At 36.2% G+C, this 19,166-nt stretch overlaps 1 protein-coding gene across 1 annotated transcript in view; it reads right to left on the minus strand.

Annotated features, from left to right (window-relative positions):
* Positions 1-290: 290 nt before the first annotated feature.
* LOC109063239 (heparan sulfate 2-O-sulfotransferase 1) overlaps positions 291-19,166 on the minus strand; it is a 74,723-nt gene continuing 55,847 nt past the window's right edge. Inside the window, exons 2-7 of the mRNA XM_042758217.1 lie at positions 10,641-10,879; positions 7,507-7,592; positions 6,766-6,904; positions 6,578-6,675; positions 6,274-6,431; positions 291-998 (exon numbers count right to left, since the gene is read on the minus strand). Coding sequence (XP_042614151.1) covers positions 772-998; positions 6,274-6,431; positions 6,578-6,675; positions 6,766-6,904; positions 7,507-7,592; positions 10,641-10,879 — 947 coding nt within the window. The 3' untranslated portion in view covers positions 291-771. The remainder of the gene's footprint in view (positions 999-6,273; positions 6,432-6,577; positions 6,676-6,765; positions 6,905-7,506; positions 7,593-10,640; positions 10,880-19,166) is intronic.

The raw sequence follows: 19,166 nt of genomic DNA on the forward strand, positions 1-19,166 counted from the left end.
ATGAAAGTTTATCTTAGAGGTCAGTTTAAAGTTTAACTGTTCAATTTCATTATTTTAGAGTCTTCAGGAGATGCAACGAAAAAAAGAAAAGAAAAAAGAAAGGAGAAATAGAAAAGAAAGCAAGCACCAGTGGGATCCATCCCCCAAATAAGTCTATTTTCTAAATAACTAGTTTAAAACTCTACAACTTTGAATTTCTTACAACCATTTGGTCCAATTACATAAAATATACATGTAAACACATTTTTTACAGATATGAAATCTGTTTTACCACATTCTAAACTCTGGCTACAATACCTTTACTAAATTCTGTAAACACTGTTCATGGCATTCTATTAAAAATTTGAATATACACAATGCAAGAAAGAGTTCATTCACAAAACCACAGTTAGTAGTAAAATAAGGAGGTGCTCCTAATGTACCAAATGTCTGGTACCAAAAGCAGTACCCTTCTGACCCTGTTCAGAATTGATTTTTCACAGCAGTGACTGATGGCCAAAGAGGTTCTGTCATTTTCTTTTGGAAGGCGTGATGAATTGCGTGAACATTTGATGTATATGTCACAAATGTTTTCAGTGCTGTGAAAGTCCATAAAAAATATAGTGGGCTTGATATCAAGCACACACAGTCAGCACTTGTGTGAAGTCTCTCAAAAAACATACTCTAAAACCCTTGGCCCCTCTTCCAGGCATTTCTTCTTTTCTTCCCAGTGAAAGTGACAGAACAGTACATGGACAGGCCAAATGACAGTTGGATCATGCTAATGCAACTCTAGTTTACTTTTGGATAGATTTTCTCATAAAAGTAGTTCTGAGCCAGCAAGTAAAGCTCGCCGTCTTTTTCCCTGACGCTGTGAGCGCGCACAAACTGAAACTGTTCCAGTGCAAACTCATAGAACTCGTTCTCCATCTTCCATATGTTGGACTGCTGCAGCTTTGAGATGGACTCTTTAGTGGGAGGTTTCTTCTCGCTCGTTTTCCTCAGGTGAGACTTCTTGCCTGCCAAAGTCAAAGACAAAATAAAATGCAGGTCACTCAGGAGGTTGCACTGGTTTGTATAATTAAAGAAATATTCAATGCTGAATATCTGAATAAAACTAAAACACATCAGGGGATTTTTAAAAATGACTAATTTGGATTTTAAAGTGCCCCTATTATGGATGTTTGAAAATGACCCTCATACAGTGCGTAACACCGTTCTAAGTGAAAGAAAACATTCGGCAAAGTTTGAAATCTGAAAATGCACCGTGTATAAAGTTATTGTCTCTCAAAAGAAAGAGTCGACTCTGAATCATTGAAACAAGTCATTTTTTAAACGAATCCAAGCCGTTTTATGTTGACATCAACATGAAACATTAGCATATTGCCCACCCACATTTTGGTCTTTTCACTTTGGTCTGAATGAAAATGCAAATTCATTCTTTGCCACTAGGTGCCGCTTTTGGAGCAGTAAAATAACGGTTTCCCAGTAATGGTTGTACACAAAGCAACACTGAACTCACAAACACTGCCTTATCAGGCATTACAGGCATGATGAAATGAAAATGAGACCAATCGGACCAATCACCACAGATTAGCGTCACGCAAAGGAGGAAAAATTAAACATTAAACAAATCATTTGGGAGTCATTGACCAAATAAGGTAAAAATAAGTGCATGTTATAAGACAATGAAAGTGTTTTTTGACCTTGCATGCATGTCAACCTGTTGTTGGGACTCCCAAAACCAAAATATGAACCTTTCATAAACGATAATAGGGGCACTTTAAATTCATAGGTTAAATATAAGTTCAAAATCATAAATATATTGTTATACATTAATTCATATATAATGCAATTTCATATAACAGGAAGTGTTTTATTGTAGGACTGCAGGTAAAATAAAAGATCAACAAAAGTAATATTCATTGTGTAATGTGCTTACACATACAGTAGCTACAGGTCAAAAGTTTGGGGTCAGTAAGTTGTTTGTTGTTGTTTTAAATGAATACTAGACATTTATAATGTTACAAACTGTTTATTTTATAATGTTATAATGATTTCTGAAAGTTCATGTGACACTGAAGACTAAAAGTAGCCGCAATTCTGACAGCTACAGCTAGCAGAATAAAAAATGGCTGCTGGAAATTTAGCTTTGTCATCACAGAAATAAATCACATATTAAAAGATATTAAAAAGAAAATAGTTACTGTCTTAAAGAGAGTTCTCTTCTACAGTGAATAATGTGACGTGCAGTTGTTTTATAAGTGTGTTGCTTCACAGACTAGCAGAATGAGCAGTATTTTCAACTGACAAGCCTCCAACTTTAAAGCCAAGGCTTAAAGAAAATCCACTGCTTTAATAAAATCAGTTCTTACATGGAGGCAGCAACACTTACTGGACAGCAAGGTTTCCACGGGAAAAGCATTAAAAGCCATTAAATGGATTTTGCGAAAATTAAGGCCTTAAATGGCATTAAAAGTCATTACTTTTTTTTCCTACAGGCATAATTTTTTTTTTTAGATGGTTCTGAAGAAAAATAATATTGCCAGTTTATTTTGAATATAGCCTTCATAATTAATAACTTTTTAGTTTGCTGTCACAAAATATGTACTTTGGTGTGAAAAGAAAAAATGAATAAAAACAGTAATATCGTGAAATATTTCAATTTATAATAACTGCTAATATATATAATAATAATATGCTATAATAACCGTGAATATATTTTAAATATAGTATATTAATGAGATTGAAAGCATTTTCAGCATCTTTACTCCAGTCGTTGTGAAAACCAATATATTCTTCTTCTTGTTCGTCCATCACAGTTGATGATGACCACGTTTTGTCATTTTATTGGGTTTTGATGAGTGCGCAGATGGCTGAAGAGGCCAATCCGAGCCCGGAATTCCCTGTGGCACACTGGACAGGTCAGGGAAGATGTAGAGCTCTGAGGTACAGCCACATGTCCTTCCTTAGTAGATTTGCGCTGCTGCCTCTTCAAGATAGCACAGGAGCTTCTCCTGCTCTCACAGAGGACTGCACCGTCCTGAACTTTTCTTCTCCAGGCAGGTCGGTCCTGTGCTAGGGATTCCCAGCTTTTCAGATCGAGTCCAAAGCTCTTCAAGGAAGCTTTAAGGGTATCCTTGTAGCGCTTTTTGGGGCCACCTTGTGCACGCTTGCCATTTTTCAGCTCGCCAAAAAAGACTTGTTTTGGAAGTCTCACGTAGGGCATTCTGGTCACGTGCCCAGTCCATCTAAGCTGTTCCTTCGCAAGCATGGTGTAGATGCTAGGGATATTTGCCTTGCTGAGGACTTCCGTGTCAGGGATTTTGTCTTGCCACTTGATCCTCAGCAGTTTCCTCAGACAGCTCAGGTGGATATGATTCAATTTTTTGGCATGGCGCTGGTAGACTGTCCAGGGCTTCGCACCCATACAGAAGAGTTGGTAAGACAACGGCCCGGTAGACCGTCAGTTTTGTCTCCTGCTTGATGCCAGTCCTTTCCCATACCGAGTCACGTAGACGTCCAAAGGCTGCGCTGGCCTTGACAATCCTGATGTTAACTTCATCATCTATGTGCACAGCACGAGACAGTGTACTACCAAGGTAAGTAAACCTGTCAACGGCTGAACCATTCAAATGTACCATAAAAAAAATAAAAACCCAAATTAATTACATTTTGTTTATTTTTACAAATACTTTTATTCAATGAGGACTAATTAAATTGATCAAAAGTGTCAGTAAAGACATGTTACAAAAGATTTTATTTCAAATAAATGCTGTTATTTTGAACATTTTGAAATATTCAAAGAATCTTGAAATGTAAAATGTATCACTGTTTCCACAAAAATATGCAGATGTGTTCAATATTGATTGCAAATGTGTTCAATATTGATTATAGTAAGAACCATTATTAATAATAACTGAGCACCAATAATAATTGATCATTACAGAGCAGCAGGTTAGGATATTAGAATGATTTCTGAAGGATCATGTAACACTGGAGTAATGGCTGCTGAAAATACAGCTTCGTCATGACAGTAATAAATTACATTTTAAAAATATATTAAAATAGAAAACAGTTATTTTTAATTGAAATAATATCTCTCAGTATTAGTATTACTGCAGCCTTGGAGAGCAGAAGAGACTTGTTTCATAAGCACTAAAAACCTTTGACCGGGAGTGTGTGTGATACATATGGGTCGAGTAAGTCATTCAAGATTCAAGATTCAAGATTCAAGATTTTTATTTGTCACATACACAATTATATAGAGCATATGTAACCAGCAGTAAAATGTGAGTCAGGTCCGCTCCATGGACAGTGCAATTATTAAAGAATACAACACAGATGAAAATATACATAAATATAGCTATGAAATAATGAAATAAAAGTAAACAATAAAAATATAAGAATAAAATATAAAATATATATAAAGAGATGTATACTGTAGAATTAAATATATAGTGGAAAATAATGTGCATGAAAGTAAACTGTAGTCTTAAATAATAAGATACACAGGAATGTACAAGAGGCAAATGTGCAAACAGGTTGACACTTACAGTATGTCAATGTGAGGTAGTGAATGATGAATGTCTTACTGATAAAGTGAATATTAAGTGGAGACATGAAGATGTTAAGAGGCTGGTTTTGAGTTTAGGAGCCTGATGGCCCTGGGGAAGGAAACTCCTCCTAAGTCTCTCAGTTTTTGACATCAGGCTACGGAAACGCTTACCAGATGGCAGCAAAGTGAAAAGATGGTTTACTGGGGTGAATGGAGTCCTTGATGATTTTAACAGCTCTGCTTTTGCAGCGTTTGAGGTAGATGTCCTGCAGAGAGGGGAGAGCAGACCCTGAGATGCGCTCAGCTAAGCGCACAACTCTCTGCAGGGCTTTGCAGTCATGACTGGAGCTGTTCCCATACCACACTGAGATACACTGAGTCAATACACTTTCAATGGCCCCTGAATAGAAAGTTTTCAGGATTGCAGGTGAAACCCTGAATTTTCTCAGCTGTCTCAGATGGTACAGTCTTTGCCTGGCTTTATTAACCTGTGTTTGAATGTGTGAAGTCCAAGTCAGGTCCTCGGAGATGTTTACACCGAGGTACTTGAAGCTGCTCACCCTCTCCACAGGGGTCCCGCTGATCATAAGAGGAGTATAGGGCCACTGCTGTCTCTTCCTGAAGTCAACAATCAGCTCTTTAGTTTTGCTCACATTCAGAGAGAGACAATTGTCCTGGCACCATGATGTTAATTTCTCTACCTCATCCAAGTATGCGGTCTCATTATTGTTGGAAAAAAAAAGAAAAAAAAAAAAAAACGGCATTAAAAAAAGCAATAAATTAGATTTGATGATACCTGCAGAAACTCTGTGTGTTCTCAAAGTCTACATTCAAAGGTCCAAATCTGAATTTTCATCAGTGTCGTAGGTCCGGACCAGAACAATTGGTTGTTTTTAATAAACAACATAACATGAATAACAAATAAACATAATTTTTTTGAAAGAATAAAGTGCCCTTTGCATTCAAAATACATTAATTACAAGTGCAATAGTGGCAAAACAATTAATTTAAGTGTCAGCAATAGAGGTCGACCGAAAAGTGTTTTTCTCTGGCCCATGCCGATATACAATATGATGCTGGTTTTTTTAGCCGATTATCTGGCGTATTTTATTTATTTTTTTCCTCATAAAAGAGAGTTTGAGTAAATTATTATTGCAGGGCACAAGATAGTTGTTTATTCAACAAAGTAGAATCCTTTTGAAAAATCTATCTGTGATAGAACAGTAACAGTAATTATTTTCCATGCAATTACAATGAGCTTTCAAGTTTCATAATGGATGCAAAAGAACCAGAAGGATATCATAAAAGAAGTCCATATGACTACTTCTGAAAATATACAATACCTTTGTGTGACAAACAGCCCAAATCCAGTAGCTGCAACTGAATCATAGTTAGTGAACTCGAGTTAACTCGAGAACTGGATCAGTCCGGTTCATAAACAAAATATTCAAAAGGGTTTCCAAATGATTTCTTTTCAACCAATTAATTGAAAAGATTTGACGAAGAATTATTTATCTACAAATCACACATTGTTAAGGTAATTCTTTCATTGGCTGTCATGAATGTTTGATTTAACCTTCAGGCTGTTTCTCACACAAAGCTTGTATTCACCTCTTGTGTTACATGGAAAAAAGAAAGTTGGGTTTGGAAAGATGAAGGTGGGTAGATAAAAGTAAAGTAAAGGTAGAGAGCAGAATTTTTTTTTTTTTAACTATTCCTAAAAGGCGACCAAGTACCTGTGCGGTACAGCTCAGTCGCTCCTCTGAAGAAACGTGGCAGGGCTGCCTCGAGCATCATGATAAAATCCTCCAGCTCCTCAGTCACTCCCACGAGCAGATACTCATTCACCAAATTATACTTGGCCTGCTCGAGAGCCCACCTACTGCCAACATTCCTGCACAAACAGACACACAAGATCATTTCCAGCTCCCACATACAGCAGTTTAGAGAACAAATCAGTAAAGAGTAAATCAATCGATTTGTCTAATGCGAAAGAGCATTACATGAAAAACAGAGTAACAGGCTGCTCATATTACCCACCAGCACTCAGAGTAATGGCCACAGAAGAACGGGATCTGTAACCAAAGCTTCTCAGGAGCGCAATCAGAACCTCCTGATGACACACACTCATCAAATGTCTGAAACACATTCACACATATCGCACCTTAGCATGCACATGGGGTGAATGCTAATTAGTTACTTTGAATAATAGTTCAAATACATAATACCTTTTTGTCCCCCTGCTTTCTCCGCCTGAGACCTGGCCGATAATCATCTCCAAATCGGAGAAAATAGTAGTAAGACACCAACCTCTCGATGGGGTCTCGTACAATGTTGATATAAACCGGCTTCCCCTTGACTCCAAACCTATTTAGATAAACATTATATGTTATGTTATGTTATGTTATGTTATGTTATGTTATGTTATGTTATATGTTATGTTATGTTATGTTATGTTATGTTATGTTATGTTATGTTGTTATGTTATGTGGAATCCACTCAACAAGACACCTGTCAAAATGCTTATTTTTTTTATTATTTTTTTTTTCTTAATTTTCTAATAAACATTTTCTTTCCGTACAATTATATCACCACAACAATCTCTGAAAAATTCGATATTTAATACAAAGTTCAGAATTTCAATAGGATATGTTCCTTTTGATTATGTAAAACCAAACGAAAAATAAAAAGAGATTCTGATTTCAGACTTCAAAACAACAAGAAAAAATAAAAACATGTTCCACTTTCAACCACTAGAGTGCAGCACTTAAACGTATCTTCTCACGTCACTAAATTAAGTAGTTGTCTGATGGAAATTCCATTTTTCAGGAAGAGACAACAACAAATGTACTATTAGATAAGGACTTGTGTGCCATAAGAACACATAACCATATTAACTACGGTGAAGTGTAGTGCAGTTGCTTCCAGTGATTGTAATGATGGTTTTGTATCAATCCAGCAAAACTTACTTTGTGAAGTCCAGGTAGGCAACATGGCCGTGGTAGAATCCTGGTTTCATTTCTCGCCAGGATGTCACATTCCTTACAAACCTCATCTGTAAGCACAAGATAACACATTCGATTTGTCCCTGTAGAGTTTATAAACCTCTAAATGTATTTTACTGCATGTGTGATATGCCCCCATCATTCAAGCATCAGCAATATCCAAATCTCAAATAACAATCTCGCACTGACGTACTGCATCTGTCACGGGCTGCTAAACAAACCAGCCAAGAGACTACTTAATGCAAACACATTTCAGCAATGTTTTCTCCAAACATCCTCCCCATAGTCCCACAGCTGTACTCTGCTTTGGATATTACCTTGCCAAAATCACAGATAAATAACACCTTCCCTCCCCCTGCTCCGAGGCATATTATTTCGTGGATGGCAATGACGTGAATACAAATGTAAACATACGCTCATGATCGCATTCTGACAAAGCCACATACTGTGTTGAAAAATGTTGACACATGTGAGGTCAAAATGATGCGAAATGCTTTATTTGAAGGGAGCACCTTCCACTCTGCAAATAAAACTCAAGATTGATTTGTGTTAGCTGACAACACGTGCTCCTATATAACAATGCATGTGATGAATAGAGAATTGTCTTTCTTTGCTGCTGTCAACAAGATCTGCAATTCATTCTTTTTTTCACCCTTGTTCTTCTTTTTATCTGTCGGTTCAGCGCTGCTTGCCACACAAAGGCACAGCAGCAGTGTGGATATTGACAGAAGGTTATGAATTATGGACGTGGAGCCAGAGATGAGACTGCTTGTTGGAAAGAAACACAGGGCTGCTACGCTAACATCACCTGGACTGTCAGAGTGAGAATTGAGCAAAAGACCAAGCAGAATGTCATCAGTACAAGCACACTAAACCTCTGCACTTGGTCTGAATTGTGCAACTTGAGTGTGCTTCACTGTAAAAAATAAGTGTAATTTTAACTGTACAATTTTGTAAAAACGCTACGAAAAAAAAGTGTTAATAGGTTAACAGTAAGTTCCTGTACTATATACAGGGAAAAACTGTAAAAGATCTAACCAGACATTTCATGTAATTTTACAGTAAAATGTTGTTAATTTTACAGTTTTTAGAAGTAAAAAAGAACAAATCAATGTATAATTTACAGTCAAAAACTGTAAACTGATATTCCCAGAATTCCCTGTGTGACGCTCCACATTTGAAAGTATTTTGTTTAAATAATCATGTTTTTTAATAGTTTTTTGTTATCAGTTATGTACATTTGGGCTTCATGTTACATCTTCTGTTGTTTAATGTAAGTTTATTGAATTGTTTAAGTATTGTGTGTCACCATGATGGTGTTTTGTGTTTGCATGAATGACTCTGTGCACCTTCTATATATTAATATAAACTTACTTGTAATGAGCTTTGATTCTTCATGTGGCTTTCTCTTTTACCACCTGCATTATTATGGTGGTTGTCAGTATGTTAAAGGTACAAAACAGATTTTAATAGCAGTGTGCGTTGTTGAATTTACTGGTTTACATTAAAATTTTCTTGTTTGTAAATAACAGTTTTATACTGTAAAATGTACAGTTTTTTGGCCGTAATTGTGTTTACAGTTTTTCTGTATTTTTTACAAAAGTATTCTGGCAACCACAGCTGCCAAAATTATTTTGTAAAAACTACAGACTTTTTTTTACAGTGTTGTAAAATATGCCCAATAGCTGGCATATTCATATACTGTATCTGACTATTTAAATATTACCCTGTGTAAGCATCTTTGAGCGAATGGCTGCTGAAAATTCAGCTTTGCAATCACAGGATTCACATATAGAACACTTTCAATTATGGATTTTTGAAAAAATACCTTTCATGCAGTGTGTAACACAGCTCTAAGTGAATGAAAACATCCTGCAAAGTTTTAAATCTGAAAATGCACCGTGTATAAAGTTATTGTCTCTCAAAAGAAAGAGGCAACTGAATCACCGAAACAAGTCGTTTTTAAAACGAATCCCAAGCCGTTGCATGTTGAGGTCAACATGAAACATTAGCATATTGCCCGCCCACTTGTCAGTCTTTTACCCTTGGTCTGAATGAAAATGCAAATTCATTCTTTGCCACTAGGTGCCTTTTGGAGTGGTAAAAATAGCGGTTTTACCCGGTAATGGTTGTACACAGAGCAGCATTGTGCTCACAAATGCTGCTTTATCAGGCATTACAGGCATGATGAAATGAGAATGAGACCAATCGGACCAATCACCGCAGATTAGCATCATGTAAAGAAGGGGTTTGGAAAAATGAATCGTTAAACAAATCGTATGGGAGTCGTTGAGCAAGTAAGGTAAACATACATGCTTATTATAAGACAATGAAACTGTTTTATGACCTTGCATGCATGTCAACCTGTTGAAGGGGACTCCCAAAACCAAAATATGAACCTTTCATAAACGATAATACGGCCATTTTAAATGAACAAAAAACAGTTATGGATTTAAAAAGGGACTCAGCTGAACCACAAAGGGTATTCTGAGTTCATCTGAAGTGATCGTATACAGTTATATAGACCCTTGGACCGAGTGCTCAAACTAGCTACGTGTGACAACCTCATTAATCTCTTTGACAACTCATATGAGTGGACTTAAAAAACTTAAGAATTCTGTTCACATAATTGGACTAAAATGTTAAATAATCTCAGAATAATCACAGAAATGGCAAACATTCTGATGTAATGGTGCTTTTCCATTGCATGGTACTTTTTTTTAGTACCACCTCAGGTGAGGTAACCAAGCGAGCTGTACTGATACTAAAATGTGACATGTAAACACTGCAGATCACTGATTGGTCAATGGATTTGCGGCACGAGACACCAAACCCACAAGATATAAATAGTCAGCAACAGCCACTGCAGTATCATTTGTTGCTTTAAACGACCGTTGCATGCAACTTGTAAAAAAAAAGAAATGGCAGTAAAGTGGTCAGTAGATGAGGTGGTGGCACAACTATAATGATCAGTCTATAATCCCACCCACTTTCAAGATACTAAACTTGTGGAAAAGCAAACCGAACCAAGCCAAGCTGAGTCGTACCATGCAGTGGAAAAGCGCCATAAGCTGAGTGTAATGTAATGGACATGTTACCTGATCCTGCAGGGACATGACCGGATTATTCTTGGTGGTGTTGATGTGGAGAACATGGAAACGGTTCTTTCCGCACAGGTCATATGCAATGTTGGTGAAGGAGGTGCTGGCAGTCTTGGGCACACGGTTATAGATGATGATCAGATCCTCAATCTCAGGCAATGCAGGAGAGTCCCGCAAGCTGTCCCGTGTCTGTCTCTGCTCCACCTCTCGCACCTCATGTCTGGCCATGGTGCGCTCTGCAGGAGAGAGAAGATGATCATATTTACATCTACAAACATGCATATATCTTTATTTTTACTTGCATAAACCCTAAAATTGTATAAATACTATTGTAGACTAAAATACTACTGTAGAATTTCTACAGATTTAAAGGGACAGTTCCCCCAAAAATTGTCATCATCTAGTCACTCTCATGTCTGTCCAAATCTGTGTGGCTTAATTTCTTCTGTGGTACTTGTGGAACAGTGGTACTTCTTGTGGTACTATGTTGGTGACCAAGCATTTTCCTTTCCTATTGACTTCCTTTTCATTGAATGGGTTTATGTACGTTCCACAGAAGATTGATGACATAATTTTAATTTTTGGGTTAACTAATCCCTTCAAATACTGTTTAACTAAAGTGACCTAGCGTATATGCACACAGATCTTGAATATGTCATGGTAGACAAAGCTAAAACATGGTTTGGGTCATCCTTGTGTACATTTTTTTTGGGGGTGGGGGAGGGTTGGGATGGAAAGTATCTCAAATATCTCATTATGCCATATTATGCCTGACATTTAGAAATAAATCAAGTTAATCTGACATTAGATTGTAATAAATATGGCATTAGAGCTGCAGAATGTATTTTCTATTTTAAAATACTCCTGTAATCATGATGATCTAAGTTTAATTGCAGGGAGAACTGTAGATTATGAAATTTTAATGCAAGTAGCTGGTGGGAAATGTAGCTGTAAAGTTTAAGTATTTTGAGACAGAGAGAGAAAGAGAGAGAGAGACTACAGCCAATAAATCTGGGGCAGCTAAAGATCTGTAAAGGTTCCCAACAGTCCCTTCAGCCACCTGTTGATTTAGGTGACAGAAAACAGCAGCAGGATGAAAAAGCCTGAATAATGGAGTGAGAGGAGAAAACAAAGCGAGCAGTTTCAGCAGCAGTGTGTTCTGCTTTATGTACACACACAACACAATAACTTCACGCCAGTAGTAAGATGTCAAGAGAATTTTGTTCATTTTGTTTTGTTTCAGTTTTCAGTTTCAGTGTATTGGCATGACAAATAATAAGAAAATGGTGCAAAGAAAGTGTAATGTAACACACAAGTAGAGAAAAATATTGAAAAGACAAAACATGTAGTATACATATAGTAATAATAGTATAAATGTAGTAATTACCCCGTATTTTGAATAATATCAGAAAAAATTGTAACTGAGAACCACTTGTCTACAAGAGAGAATGGCTTAAAAATTCCACTTTTGAGCTGGAATGCATTTTTTTCTTATTTCATAGGTTTTATTTAGTTACAATCTGGGAGCTGCAGAAATTGACAATAAGGGACTATACAAGATAATCACAGAGACACTTACAAAGATCAAATCACTGTAAGATGAAGAGTTTACAATTTTTTAAATCTAAAACCTGTATATAGAATATAGTATCCATTTCAAAATCAGCTTTTCTCTCTCTCTCTCTCTCTCTCCCTCCCTCACACACACACACACACACACACACACACACACACACACACACACACACACACACACAAAGTAATTAAATATAATTCATTTTCAGTTAACTGTATTGGCCAAACTTTCCACATCAGTGTATAACTAATAATAATCAAAGCCTATTTTCCTTACACATATTCATAACTGAATGTTTTTCACAAAAATGTATTCACATTCATTTAAAATTAAATATTTGCAGTTTTGGCTTTATAATTTTATATTTGGCAGCTGTGTGCAATCTTCAAAATCTGCCATGAAAGGGAAGCACATTGCACCTGAAGCTTAGTGTGTGTATTGAGTGAAGCCCCCTTTCTGACCAAACTGTGAACAGATGTGCAGTCTGAGCTGGTCACACTCTACTGTCTAAAGGAAGCACTGCTCACAAATTTTCAGTGTCTTCAAGGTGCTTTTAAAAGACAACAGTGTCTCATAAGGGACCAACGCTCAACAAAACAAGATTTCCCTTGCGGTTCATGTGGAGCCAAGAGAGTTCAGGATGAAAACACAAAACGGCGCAGACAAAATCCTCTACACACAATAATAAAGTCAATAACTTATCTCTTTACAATGCAATTTCCAATTTGAATAAATGAATACCACATTATTACCATCTGATGCATCATTGTACAGTGTCATAGTTATACCACAGTACATTTTTAGTATGAAAGGAGAACAAAAAGGAAAAAAAAAAGGATATTGTGCATTGTAGTAGATTTGCAATTTTCCACAATGATAAACAATAGACTTTCATTACACAAAGCCACTTAAATTTGACTTAAATAGGATAATCTCTTCTGAAGTGTAAACAAGCTAAACAACAGTGTGGAATAAGAAATAAGCTAAAAAATAATGAAATCTCTCCCAAGTCATCACGCTGTATCATATGCTCATTTTCCACACAGCAATTACACAAAACTCAGTTTGCTAATAGACTCATCAGTCTTCAACAGAGCACGCCAACCAGTGCATAAAATAAGCCACTTAAAATATTGATCAAGTCTTAACAAGCTTCCATGCATCAGCTGTGCTGCTCTTAAGCATCCTCCACCGCAGAGGAGCCTAACCACACTCAGCCTGACATCTCATCTACATCACATCCACTCAGTCTGACATCCCATCTAACTAGGACACTATCCCAAATCAACATAGCTGTCTACACTGTGATTGACACAAAGCAGCAAAACTAGAATGCTCCCCTAACACGTATCCTCACCAGCAACACTACATTGTGTTGGATGCCCGTTTCGTTTTTTATTTCTGAGAATCATACCACAGCCCTGCCCACATTGAAAGCAGCCAACGATATAAAAATGTTAAATAAAAATAATATCATAAAAATGTGTACGTATGAAGTATATGTAAGTTATGTACACTGCCATTCAAAAGTCAGTAAGATTTTTTTTTAAAGAAATTAATATTATTCAGCAAGAATGCATTAATTAAATGACATTTAAAGACATATATAATTTTACAAAACCATCACAGAATTTATTACATTTTAAAAAGTTATATATAACAGAAAAAAGCGTTATTTTAGTGTATTTACAGTATTCCACATGTTTACTGTTTAAAATAATATATAAATGTATATTAAACATTAAACATGAACAAAAAGTATCTGATTGTGTAAGTTTGGATATACTACGACACATCCACAAGTTCCACAAAAAAAAAAAAAAATTTGGATGCCACGTCAACACGGAAGAGATAAAAATACATAAATGTGCAGTGCATTGTGGGTAAGAGAAAACACTTATATTACGATATAAATATAAATACTATACTATAGAAATTGGTGACTTCTATGAAAAGAACATATATATATAATTTTCCATGAAAAATAAACAGTGTCCAAAAAAAGTTTGAATATTTTAAGGTTTCCTTATTACAGTGCATTTATGCATTTAAATACTGATTAATATTAATTAACAGCATTTTTTGTAATATTACTAGGTTGTCCTCAATCATGTCAGCTGTCTACTGCAAGAAAATAGTTTATAATAATTATATAAATATATAATAAGAAACTAGAAATGTAAATGGCTAGTTTTGTCATGCCATTTCAATCTCAGCATAGAGTGCAGCCATACAGCAGTAAAAAACTGCATTATAGATAAAAGGTTGGGAGTGTAATTGGGAAGAAGTGATGAAGCCTGAAACCTGAGCTGTGGTGTTTGTCGTCTGCTGGCACTAACAGAAGGCTGAAACTGCTCTTAATGGAGAGCGATGGAGATGTCTCAGTTGTGTCATTGCACATAACGTCCATTACAAACCCACAGCCTTCCAACTCCATCCAGCTTCTTTACATAATCACAACAAGAATGCATTTCTCACACTCATGCGTCATCTATCTGAAGCTCAGCTCTTCTTCCGAGAACAGTAAAAAGGGAGAGGCCAGCAGGCACGGTTGCATTGCTCATCTTAATTAGTAAAACAGCCTGCTCTTTCCTGACACGCAAACGACTTTCCAGATGATTAAGCCTTTGATGATGTTAAGAGGAGGATGCATAATTACAAGTCAAGCTGTTTGATGTGTTTTTGATTTGTAATGAAAGCAAGGTCTGATGGGAGCTCATTAACATCTACACGCATCTCTTATTCTCTCTAGTTTCTGTTCTGCACAGTAGAGGGCAGCATCAAGCCGCCAGGTAGCCAAATCAGCAGGGGCTTTGAGAGGGGTTTCCCTCATGGGGAGGCTAAGCAGGTTTCCTGGAGGTGTTTCATCCACAAATTAGATGCTACACAGAACTGATCGACCATCAGAATTGATCAACTGATGTCCTTGTCTCTACATCAGTACATCATTTGATGGGAAGACAGAAACAAACTGGACTTTTTGTATAAAATTACACTCTACTGATCATGTTATTAGTGTATATTATTAATGTAAACCATACTGTAGCTAGTGTAGCTTACATCTCCTTAACATAGTGTGTGTTCATTCAGGATTTTAGGAGGTAGTGTGACCTAGTTTTTAAAGATCTAGACAGGAAGCATGGGTTGTAGGGCTCCAACCCTCCAAGCTTAAGATAAATGAACAATCATAATGTGCTTTTGTGCAAAACTTAAAGGATGGTTCACACAAAAAAGAAAAGGAGCCCTCATGCTGTTCCATACTTATGCAATACTGTTTTCTTTAGGCGTTTTGAATACAATAACTGTATAAATATATCAATGTAAATATATTTTTATATTAAATATATATTTGAAAAAATCTCAGAAAAATTTCTCAGGTGGTTACAAACCTATAGGTTATTATTATTTTTATTTTTTTCATAGAACACAATATTACAAATTTAGAAAAATGTTCAGGCTGCTCTTTTTTTAATATAAGCTTCATATCATTTTCTCAGTTTAAATATGCAGATATGCTAAATAAATATGGCATGCCTTACAGTAAATAAATGACTTAAATTTTGGTGTGTTGTTCCGCACAAAGGAATTTTATGGCTTGAGAATAGTTGGAATATACTATAGTATTCATTTTGTAGAAACATTGTAGTCAAAGTAAAGGCTTCATGGTTACTTTATTTACAAGTTCATATCCAGCAGGTGGCGCTTATCTGGAATGAACCAGAAGTCAGAGATTCAATGCTGTGTGGGTATTCTGTATTTACACCTAAAGGCTTTGAAATACATCAGATACGTTGCAGCATCTAATCTTCAAGGAATGAACAAATGTCACATGTTAAGAAAGGGGTCAGAGCGGTCATGCTCGGTGGAGGACAGGAAGAGAGATATGTCAACATAAAATTTTGATATCTACCCTCTCTCCAATACCCATATGCCCTTTCCCTCAAATAATGGCTGAAGTTCCTTTCCATCCTCCCACCAGCTATGCCCTATTCCGTACTTTTATTTATTATCTTTATCCAGTGCCTTTCCTCTGAAGAAAAAGCTCTAGAGAAGGCATAAGCTAGTTAAAAAGTGTAGCTGAAAAGGTGCCACTATCAAAGTTAAGCCGCTGGAATTCAAGCCTTTGTTGTTGCTCTCATGCGGCAGTACCGAACTGCAGCGCTGAAGTTCACCTCAGCACCACAAGCAGCAGGAAGAGCACTCTTGTGTGCTTGGAATAAGAGGTATGTGATCATCAGAGAAGATCTCTCATCTCTGAGCGATGACAGCAGTCTTTAAATGTGTATAAGCACATCTTCACATGTTAGGCTAGTCTCTCTGACTCTCTGTCAGTTTTGAAGCTCATTCAAACATGACAAAAGACACACACAGCTTGAAACTGGAAAACAAACCTGGTTACTTTACTGTGACTAAATCAGATCTTTTCAGATCGACCTAATATACAGTCGAGAAATATGGAGGATTACTGTAGAAGTGTGACTTAAAGGTGTTGTATATGTGTAATATTTCCCACTCCCCCCTCCTCAGACTCGAAGCTTACGTGGGACGGGAACAAGCACAATTGACAAGGGAGGGTGACGAGCCTTATATTGTAAGTTGATTTGTCTGCATTTTAATGTGCCTCTGCTCATAGAGCTTTTTAGACAGATGCTGAAGCTTTTTCGGTCGGGTAGAATACGCGATCTCTGACCCAGTTCGTTTGCTGGATTCCATGGCTGCAGTTCAACTGTGTTTTCTGCCAAGTGGCAATCCGAAGTGTCGGAATACTACTGGGTTAACTGCAGTGGGTGGAATCACACAGACCAAAAAAAAAAAAAAAAACAGACATTTTGAGACAGAATCCACATTTCACAGTAGAATAACTGGATGTAGCATTGTTTTTTGGTAAAACTAGTAACTTGTCATGTTTCCAAAATTTCGGCAAACATATTATAGTATTTTTACGCTTTAGTACAGTCAAAAAAATACATATAGCACCTTTTAAAATAAAATAAAGGAATCAATTCATTTATCATAACCCTCATAACGCATTTGGGTCCATTTCAACCAAGAAGAGAACCATAAAAATGTAAAACTTAAAACAAAAACTTTTTAACATTTAAACATTAAAACTGTTTCAAGACCCTCAAACAATTTAAGAGTTCTTTACAGTTCTTTTTTGAAGAGATATAACCATTTAAAACAATGTTACACATCTTGTGTTCGGGTGATTTTGGAGCCAGGTATGTATGGAGTACCATTAGGTGTTAAAAATAATTTTTGTAAAATGATCTGTTAGGTGATATTAGTGTTAAATAAATAGATAAATAAATAAATAAAATAATTTTTGTAAAATATATCATAGTCTCACACACTTTTGGGACTGAATTTTGTTGATATACTAAATTTTGACAAACCACTGCAGCATGAAAAACGTATTTTTCACCTGAAAGTGAAAGTTTATGCAAGTAAAATTATTTGATACAAATTTCATACAATAATGTACTAAAAATAAATCCTCATCAATACTGAAAAATAAATTATGTAATTAATTAAAAAAATAAAAAGTTGTGCCTATGTGCAAGTATTTTTTTTTTAATTCGACAGGCAAATTGATTGAAAACAAAAAACAATTAGTAATTGAAAATTATGTTAATGCTACATTTAAAATCAATATATGGTTACATTAAAAAAAATACTAATCATGAAACATTTTAATTTCTAAATATTTGTCAGTTTGAATGAATACATTTATTATTGATTCCTTTTTATTTTTTAGATGGCACTCCTTGATAAGGAGAAAATGTGACATGTATGTTAACAAAGTGTTTTCAACAAAAAATAGTTGAGCAGATTGTATTTCCTCACTATTGACGATTAAAGATAAATTTGACCAATTTATACAGTATATGCAGAAATTTTGCTCCAATCAAAAAATTCGAACAACGCCCCTCAAGCAGAAATCATGCTTTGCAAACAGTTCAAAATATATATTCTCTTGAAACCTCCAATACTTTCAGATTGTTGCATGACCCAAAGCTTAATTTTGTACGCAGACCCTGGAAATGAAAGAATGACTCAGACTATGTGGTGGTAGTTTGTATTCTGACGCCTGTGGCACAGAAAGTAGGAGGTATAAAATACATTTTGAAGGTGCATTTCTCTGATCGATTGGAAATGTAGATGAAACCTCATAAACATGAAGGGGAGGGTTCGTGAAGGTTGCTACAGAAACTGTACCAGCAACATCTATTGATTTAGCTTGAGTTGAGCAATGAATGATGCAAATACAAACAGGATTCTGGAAACCCTGCACTTAGACCTACAGTAAGCTTCCACTGAAAGGTGTCACAGCAATCTAACTACCTCAGAACCTGAAGAAACAGAGCATTTTGCAGGAAGTCATCAGAGTCAAACAGAACAAGAAACATATGTTGCAGGTCAAACCTTCACAAGCTCATTTTTTAACCTTTTAACCAACCAAACAACAGTGTGCCAGCTGGTAGTATCTCAGTGGTAATCAAGCTGATGTAATTCAAGGCAGGCAGAAGTGTTGACATTATCTGAACAGAAAAAAGCTGAGATTAATGCCTGATATATGACGCTAAGGGGGGCAGATGGGGAGGGGAAGGTGAGATGGATTGATCCCAATAACCTCTGCTGATTTAATTAGATACAAGAATATTTATCACCCATCTGTCATAGAGGAGAAGCATGGAGGACATGAGCCAGGAGGCAGTACATTATCTCGTCGCACCTGGCTCAGTAAACACCCGCCTGTCTCACGGGACAATATCATTGACAGGTGGCTCACCCCCTCCTTATTAAACTTCCAAATTTATTGTACAACACTTCACCGTCTCAGCTCTAACATGCAGTCCTCCTTTCTCTTTCTTGCTTTCTTTGTGTTCCCCACCTCTAAAAGCTTTTTAGTGGATGCTGACAAATATGGACAAACATTCCAATTA

Source organism: Cyprinus carpio, chromosome A6, assembly GCF_018340385.1.
Source record: "Cyprinus carpio isolate SPL01 chromosome A6, ASM1834038v1, whole genome shotgun sequence".
Classification (NCBI taxonomy): domain Eukaryota; kingdom Metazoa; phylum Chordata; class Actinopteri; order Cypriniformes; family Cyprinidae; genus Cyprinus; species Cyprinus carpio.